Genomic DNA, 8,662 nt, shown 5'->3' with positions numbered 1-8,662 from the left:
ATATATCAGACCTACCCCCCAATCCAGTAGTCTCCCGATAATTCCCGAAGGTTTGAGACGGACGTGGCGTGACACTAGCCACATGACCTCGCTGATGCAACAATATATAGATATATATATATTTACTTTAGTGGTATTTAATTCTTAAAAGTAACAATAATCTCAATGATGAAGAATCTTAATAAAATGTGAGCAATATTTATTGCATTTTAAAGAAAAATATGTTTCTTATTCATGAAGAGTTTCAAAGTAGAGCATTTTTTTTTTTGGTCAAGAGTTTCAATTAATTAAGGAACAGTTATTTCCATGATGAAGTTTAGAAAACATGGTTTGCACAGGCTAATGGCAAACAAATTCCAAGACTTTCCAGGATCTAATTTAGTGGTTTTATAAAAACTTGAACTCCAACAAAATTAAATAACTAATATTTTATAGAAAAATGCAGTAACAGCTGTATAAACATTCTAGCAATAACAGTGAAATTCTTAGCTTTCGAAAAACACTTATTCAAGTACACATTCATTATTTATATGGAGTATATTTAAATTTTTCTCAACTTCAGTTTAATAACAAGTGATAATGTCTTGCGCTTCTATCCCAAATATTGTGTTTTGATGAAAGCTAAAAACTCTTCTAGCATTTAACCAAAACCAAATAATATTCCTTGAACATATCACTTCAACTTGTTAATAGGACAACAAGTTAACTTGTACCTGATTGGTTGATGAACATCTATCATGATGTCACCAAGCCAACCAAGATACCAAAGCTAGATTCACCCTCATATTGTTACCGAGACTACTCTCAAATTGTTGTACCCATTAACAATGTTGTATATCTCATGGTTTTTCCACAAAATTGCATTCCATTACTTTTAAACATTTCTCAATTTACTTATGCAATTCCAGCTAACAAAGAACTGGAAACCTTGTGGGTCAATAAAACCTTCATATTTTAACATGGTTTTCAGTGTACAAGTTTTCTTATATTTTTACACATACCCATGTTTAAACAATACTGGACAACAAAACATTTGCTACTGGAGAAAACTCAAGTGATTCAGGGTAATTTGATGGTGCTGATTTAAAAAATGTAGTCAGAATTTGTCCATCACCTCTAGAATTTGAGTTATTGTAATATCTCAATATTTTATCAGCACAATGTGAAATACCATGTAATCAACTCAGTACAATAGATTTATGCTGTGAAATTAAATTTACTTGGACAGTTTAATGGGTAAAAAGCATACATTTTTGATAACTTCAAATGCTTAATGTAATGTAATGGTGTAAAATACCAAATATATTATTCATATATGCTATTTGTTCTCAATATAATTGTAGCAAGTTGCACCACTTTGCTTCATTCCCAAGCTCACCTGCTCTGCCTGGGAATCACAAAATTCCCACATGCTCAGTTTGCTAGAAAATTCCAAAAATCCCTCAACTTAGCATAAAAGGAGTGGAGTCAGACACCTCTCTCTTATTTGCATCTCACTCACTCTGCCATTTTGCCTCGTTCTGTGCACGGTAAAAAAAAGTCCAATCTTCTTACTTGCATCATACTTATCATATAATCAAATTCTGCAAAACTTCGTTTTTTTATTTTTTAAGTTCTAGTTCTGTAAACATAAATTCTTTTATGTTTTTTAGAAAATCATTTGAAATGCTGGCTGCCTCCAGTTCAAGTAAAGTTCGAAAGTGTAAAAACCATACAAACAGTTTCTGTTACATTTGTGAAAAATATATTACAGATTCATGAAGGAAAAACATTACACACAAGGTAAAGATAGCTTACTACCACTATTTTTGGTGTAAAATTGGTAACCAAGAAAAACATTGGGCTCTTCATGTGCATTCTACAGTTTGCACATTTGGCATACACAATGGCTGAATAAGAAGAGAGAAAGTATGCCATTTTCAGTTCCCATGATATGGAATAAGCCCAAAGATCATTTAACTGACTATTATTTTTGCATGACTAATGATTCTGGATATTCAGGCAAAACTAAACAATACAGTAACCTCCCATTTATGTCAATCTGATATAAAGTCATCAAGTTGGTTGAATCTGTTTAAACAATGATTTTGTCACTAAGTGTCGAAAACAGAAAATTCAAACCTCATGGCTAAGCCTATGCTGCATCATGACAACAAGTAGGTGCATCATGCAAGTCTTTTTCTACTCTTGGGAGTCAAGTCAAAGCCAGCCTAACCACATTTCCCTCAGCCTAAGTTACACATTGTCTGTCCTATCAGCCAGTATCAAGAGATATTCCCAGTAATTATTTTTTTGCCAAACTTTTTAAAAACCCTCAAATATGACTGTTCTGTATTGGTTTATATATTTTCTATGTCTTTATGTTGCGATAGATTAAGTTTGGGTGTCGTAAACCTAGTCTCCAGGAATGTATCCTACCTATATAACACTACATCAATGGTAAAGTAGTGGCCGATTTATGTTGATCCGCCTAACATTTTATTTTCTAGGAATGCACCACTGATGTAAATGGGAAAGTTACTGTAGATTCAATATCCAGATACTGCATCTTCAATGAAACCAGTACCTCATGGGATTGGTCTTCCAGTGCCATATCCACCAGCAAATTGGGAAACAGAAGAGTTATCCTATGAAGAAGACAATGAATCATCTTCATCCTATTCATCTAGTAATTCTATTCCTGTGGCACCTCCACATAAACTGCCTTAACTGATCACACAAGAAGAGCTAAATGATCTGATTCGTGACTTGTCTCTATCAAAGCTGCATGGGGAACTTCTTGGCTCTTGTTTACAGCAATGAAACTTATTAGTTCCAGGTACAAGAGTTTCAATTTACCAAAGACATCATCAAAGTCTTGCTTCTCACTACAACATGCAAGATACTTTGTGTTTCTTTACAAGTGTTGATGCACTAATGGAAAAAGTAGGTACTGAACATGATCCTCAAGAATGGAAACGTTTTGTTGATTCATCTAAAGTTAATCTGAAAGGTGTACTTTTGCACAATGGGAACACTAAGCCATCGATTCCTGTTGCTCATGCTGTGAACATAAAAGAAACGTATCAAAGCATGCAGATTAAGCATTCTTAAATGCAATTTTCAATGAATAAATAAAATTAAAGAAAAATTTATTTTCATGATAATAAGAATATTTTGAATAATTCTATCATAACTCTAAAACTACAGGTGATCAGTAATTTTCAACATGATGTTTAGAATCAGCATCATCAAATTACTCAGAAACAATTGCATTTTTTCTAGTAGCAAAGAAAAACTGTTTTTTGGTGCCCAGTGCAATATTTAAAACAGTAATTGTTTTGAATAATTTCATTTGATGGTATGATGATTACAAGTAAAATCATGAACCAAATTTTTAAGAATGTTATTTATTTTATATATGAAAGAAATAATAATATTAATAACATATATCATAACTGGCTGGAGTACCTGTCCCCTGGATGGAAGTTATATTAGTTCATGATTAATGAAAGGTTATTTTAGGACATGAAAACTTGCTTCTCTTATATGTAAATGTAAAAAACGCAAAAATGGCCATAAAAACTGCAAAATACAAAATGTGAAATCACAAATTTGTATGTATATCCCCCTAGACCCAACAAACCTTCATGACAAATTAGGTGAAGATCCATCTATAAGGTCAAAGTACTGGTAAAAACCACAAAAACGCTCATAAAAACCTAAAATGTAAAATAATTTGTTTATACCCTTGCATGGACCAAATGAACTTCCACACCAATTTTGGTGAAGATCCATATGCACTCTGAAAATTGTTACATGGTTATACAACAGAAAATACTATTATATTTATATAGATACTGCATTCACAGTCTTGCTTGTCTCTTATAGCAGGATACTGTCCTTAAAATATTTGAAAAGGGAGCAAAAATACTACTCAATATGTCCTAGCCTAGATTGATCATTGTAAAAATAATGGGTGACCTAATGAAGTATGAGCGCACAGGCTGTCTTTAATGAAAATATCAGACTATTTCATGAACTGCTGTTATAAATATGACACTCCTTCTATTATATTGTTGCAGTTTCGTTTTGAAATTCTCTTTCTCTCTTTTCATTAATAAATTTTAAGCAATAATTGATGAAGAACATATGGTAAAGATAGAATTAGGAGAATTCTGAACATTAATTGTTTGCTTGCAGATGGAGTACATAGTTCAAAGCTTGTTACTTATCAGTTTTGCCAAATCATATTTCCCATTTTATAAATCACACATTTTAATGATAGTCTTTTGTTAAACTGAGGCAACCACAATAGTATAGCTTGCTTTAAATAAAAATGGGGGATGTGGGAGCAATGGGGTTGGACTTTTCCAGGATCTACTTATAAAAATTATTTAATTTTGCCAAGATATTCAGTACTAAAAAATTTGTCTACAAAATTCCATAACTTTGCAGGATTTTCATGACCTGTGAAAACCCTAAAAAAAACTCAAACATCTTATTGATAGAGAGTTTTACAAACATTTACATAACTGATGAAAACGTTTCTGAAAAACATAAAGAGTTTTGAAAAAGAAAACAAAAAGCAAGAAGAGGAGGACTTTAATATTGAAAAAGAAAGTAAACAACAAGATTAATCTAACCCATGAAGGGTTTTGAAGCACAAGAGCAAGAAGAGGGGGACAATAATATTCAAAAAGAGAGATCAGCATCTCATGGTAGGTAGATGTATCTAAAGTAGCAGGGAGGGTCTTCAGCCAGGAATGTAGCAATGGTCTCCATCCTAATGCTGTGGGCTCCATGTAGATCATACCACATCGGGACACCTGAAGTGAAGAATAACTTTTTTACTGTTCTATCAAAGGTACCTGACTAGGTAAAAATTATTTTCTATGCTGTTACATAAGTTGTCTTTTAAAATAAAAGGTTCATTGTTATATGTTGACACTTGAGCAAAAGGAATGAAGTTTATTTTCAATTAAATTTCCAAACAAAAATAATTGACCCGCGATCAAAGATCAAAAAAGGTTGCCGACCACTGATTTACGGTATTTAAGTTAAATCTAAAAATATGTACTTTGATAAAGGTTTCGACCAAAAGCACACACAGTACTACCAAAAGAATCTTACCCCCCCCCCCCTATATCGGCTAAGGAGATGCGCCGTTTACAGGGTTGACCGGACTGAGTTCCTTTAACAAAAAGTAGAAGTGTTCGCGTTGTCGTATCATGATTGGTCAAATGAAAAGTGCTTATGAATATCAGACCCTGTCTGGTCTTAAACAGAAATAAAAAATGTACTGCTTTTGCGCACATTGGATATTTCTATGTCACTCTAAGAATTCTTCATCAGATAATAATTTCTATCGACAGAACTCAGAAAACCGAGGAGAAAACGGCTTTATAGGAACTAAATCTTATATTGCGCAACATATGTGGCCACTACCGTTTATTGTGTAGAATTTTGGAAGAGTATATGAGTTTTACGTCCTCATACCCTAGAAACGGCCACGCTAGGGAACAATTCGAATTCTGGATAACGCAAGGATTTCAAATCTCTATTCAGAATTTTAAAAAAACGAGAGAGGGTACAGAAAGTTTTTTCTGGGAATCAACCCACCCAAAAATGTTCCCCTGAATCGCAGACTGGGTGTTAAGCTAAAATACAAGGAAGCGGTGAATGAAAAGTTGAATTAATGAGATGTTTAGTGAATCCATAGATATGGTAAAGATGGATTTTTACTATCATAATTAGAAGGAAGAAGTGTACAAGTGAAAGAAAGATGAAGGAAATGAGTGAGAGATAGAGATATACTGATGGAACAAAATGAGAGAAACATGAAAGGAGAAAATAAGAATAAGTCAGAGAAAATTAATGAGGCAAGGACAGAAATAAAGAATAAGATAGGGAAGAAGAGGTGAAGTAAGACGAATGGAATTAATTTTGAAATAAAGGAACTAACTTTCATCTAAGGTGTTTGACCCAAAACATTCAGACTCTCTGACAAACATCTTACAGTTATTAACTTGTTACTAACTGTAGAATATCACGCACATCTCTATTCAATTTCCTGCCCTCACTTTTACATAATACGGTCATTGTTTAAAATAGGCCATGTCCTAAAATACGAGACAACTGCTCTATGTAATGATTAATGTCAGTGGCACTTGTCAGGTTGTTCCTATTAAGAAATATCAGAGCATGACTAGTATCCCGCCTATTGTTAGGGCACTTCGACCCAGGAGTATCACGACCCATTTCCCCGTCTCGATATCATGATAACGTGACAAATGGATGACCGCTGTTGATTAAGATCAGTAGAAACACATCGTAATCGCTCCACTGACGAAGAAGATATCTGATGTAGCATGACAAGAAGCAATCTAGGCTTTAGTTGTTATTTTATTTTTTTTCACAAAACGATTTACGATAAAATGGTTCCAGATAAATTGGATTTAAACTTTTCCTTTTCTCCACTCAAAAGATGAATTATTATATTATAACCAATCCATTTTCATAATCAGTTAATGTACAGCATAAAAAATTATATTTGAAAGCACATGTTAAAGCCGAATAGTTTTTGAAACATTCACAAAATATTATAAAATAATATTATAAAAAATCTTAGTTTTCCTTTTTTACCATTTTGGTGCGATATGAGAATGATTCCTTTGACCCTACAATCGTATTGTTCTATCCTAACAAGGCTGTGACAAATATTGACAAATGATAATACTACGTAGGTTATTACATATATCAAATGTCAGCACTTCAGCAAATTACAAGTTTAGTTCTAGAATCATGAGAGTAACTATCTTTTTACGAACGCAGCAATACATCACGGACTCGTAATCATTGTTATTAATGTATGACTTTTAATATATCTACTACATTAAACATATCGTATGTGAAGGGAAATCTTAAGAAAAACACAGTCTTTCCAAAGAAGATAAAGTAAGTTTTTGTAATTTAGTGACCATTTTATTGGCTGTCTCTCTCTCAGCCCGTAATACTACGTTAATACACTCATCTAAGTTTACTTACCATATGACATATCTACGTGTGTTACTTATGTTTTCCTGTGTTAATAATATTTTCAAATCAGTTTAACTGATTTTGTGTGACTGAATGTAGTTATAAATATTCTGTTAATTACAGCTTCCGCCCCCTCCCATTGGCACAGCGGTATGTCTGGGGACTTACAACGCTAGAAACTGGGTTTCGATACCCGTGGTGGGCAGATCACAGATAGCCCATGGTGTAGCTTTGTGTATATTTACAAATAAACAAACTCTTAACGCCCTCTAGTGAAAAAGTAATCAACGTAATAGAAATAATTAACCGTGATAATTTCTTAACTTGGAGAGTAGGAGATGGTTTACCTAATGAACTATTTCAAGACTGTTTTCTAATCATGATATTAATTTACATAAAGTGTAAGTTAACTTCTAACGATGACGACAAAATATATTTCTATTTAGTGATTGGTATATAAATATATTGCTTACAAAAATAGAGGGGGGTAAATTTATCTGCCAGCACGTGATGCCTATTGATCTCATTTCACGCATTTAACATCTAAGGGAATTCTTTTTGAAACCCCACAATTTAATTATAAAAAACTCAAAAGTGAAAAACATTGTTAGATTCCTAAATAATAAAAGAAAGAAAGATAATTATTGACGTCATTATAATTGTTAACATTTTGAAGTAACAGAATGGTTGTTGTTTTCATCTTTCATGAAAAATAGTAGGATTACTTATGGTTGTTTTATGAGTATGTTGCTTGATTTGTTTGGTGTTAAGCTTTGCCCACTGCTAATATCGAAACCTTATTTTTAGCTGCATTCTCTCTAGCCTATCACTTTAAAATTAAGGATGGCTAGTGCATAGCCCTCAAGTAGCTTTGCGCGAAATTCAACAAAACAAATCACTATTAGAGTCACTGACACACAAACAATTGAACATTTAGTCTAGCATAAATAAGGCGTTGATAAAGTCATTAGTTTCTAAAGTTTTCAGCAAAACTGTAACATAACATACATCAATATCTATACAGTAATTTCAAATATATCATATGTTGTAAGCCTAAGTCCTATGCTATATGCATTAAAGCTAAAAATAATCAATATCCTTACATAATTTATTAATTTGTTCATTCTATTTTAAGCAAGTACATAGTCATACTTTTAAAACTTAATCCCTTAGTTTTTTTTTTTGTTCATCCATTTTATTGTGTTAAATATTTGTGGCTATTTTTTGAGCAAAAAAGTATATTTTATAAAAATAATAATTTTAGAATGTATATTATGTCTAAAAGATTTTTTATTTTTTTTAAGTGTAAGAATCGGTTTGGGTTGAGAGAGGTGAGAAAGCGTCCAACTTTTGGTCAGTCCCTAGGGATTAAGAGATTACAGCACTAAGTGGTTAGATAATTATTAGGATAGCGGCAACTTTGGAAGCTACAAGAACCCTTATGATTATGAAACGTTTTAGTCCGATACAAGGAAAACAGATGTGTTTGGCTTGGTTTGGAGAAAGATATAGGAGATAAGGCGATCCTCGAGAAAGAAAGGAGAGGCCGGAAGATGTGAAAATGGACGAATAAGCGGAGAGAGAGAGAGACGAAAGAAAATATGCTGTCGATAAGAATCAAAAATAGTTGCAATTCTAATTTTCT

At 32.8% G+C, this 8,662-nt stretch overlaps 1 protein-coding gene and 1 long non-coding RNA gene across 2 annotated transcripts in view; one reads left to right on the top strand and one right to left on the bottom strand.

The window, feature by feature from the left end:
• The window catches only part of LOC106464421 (dynein heavy chain 7, axonemal-like), a 187,785-nt gene that overhangs the window by 102,137 nt on the left and 76,986 nt on the right, over positions 1 to 8,662 (bottom strand). The window contains exon 23 of the mRNA XM_022392135.1: positions 4,626 to 4,808. Within this exon, the coding sequence (XP_022247843.1) occupies positions 4,626 to 4,808 (183 nt within the window). The remainder of the gene's footprint in view (positions 1 to 4,625; positions 4,809 to 8,662) is intronic.
• LOC111087025 overlaps positions 1 to 8,662 on the top strand; it is a 23,713-nt gene that overhangs the window by 13,088 nt on the left and 1,963 nt on the right. Inside the window, exon 2 of the long non-coding RNA XR_002611743.1 lies at positions 4,183 to 4,187. This is a non-coding gene — a long non-coding RNA (uncharacterized LOC111087025). The remainder of the gene's footprint in view (positions 1 to 4,182; positions 4,188 to 8,662) is intronic.

This window comes from Limulus polyphemus, unplaced genomic scaffold (genome assembly GCF_000517525.1).
Source record: "Limulus polyphemus unplaced genomic scaffold, Limulus_polyphemus-2.1.2 Scaffold1647, whole genome shotgun sequence".
Lineage (NCBI taxonomy): Eukaryota > Metazoa > Arthropoda > Merostomata > Xiphosura > Limulidae > Limulus > Limulus polyphemus.
The sequence above is the reverse complement of the archived record's forward strand: the minus strand, read 5'-3'. Positions and strand labels throughout refer to the sequence as shown.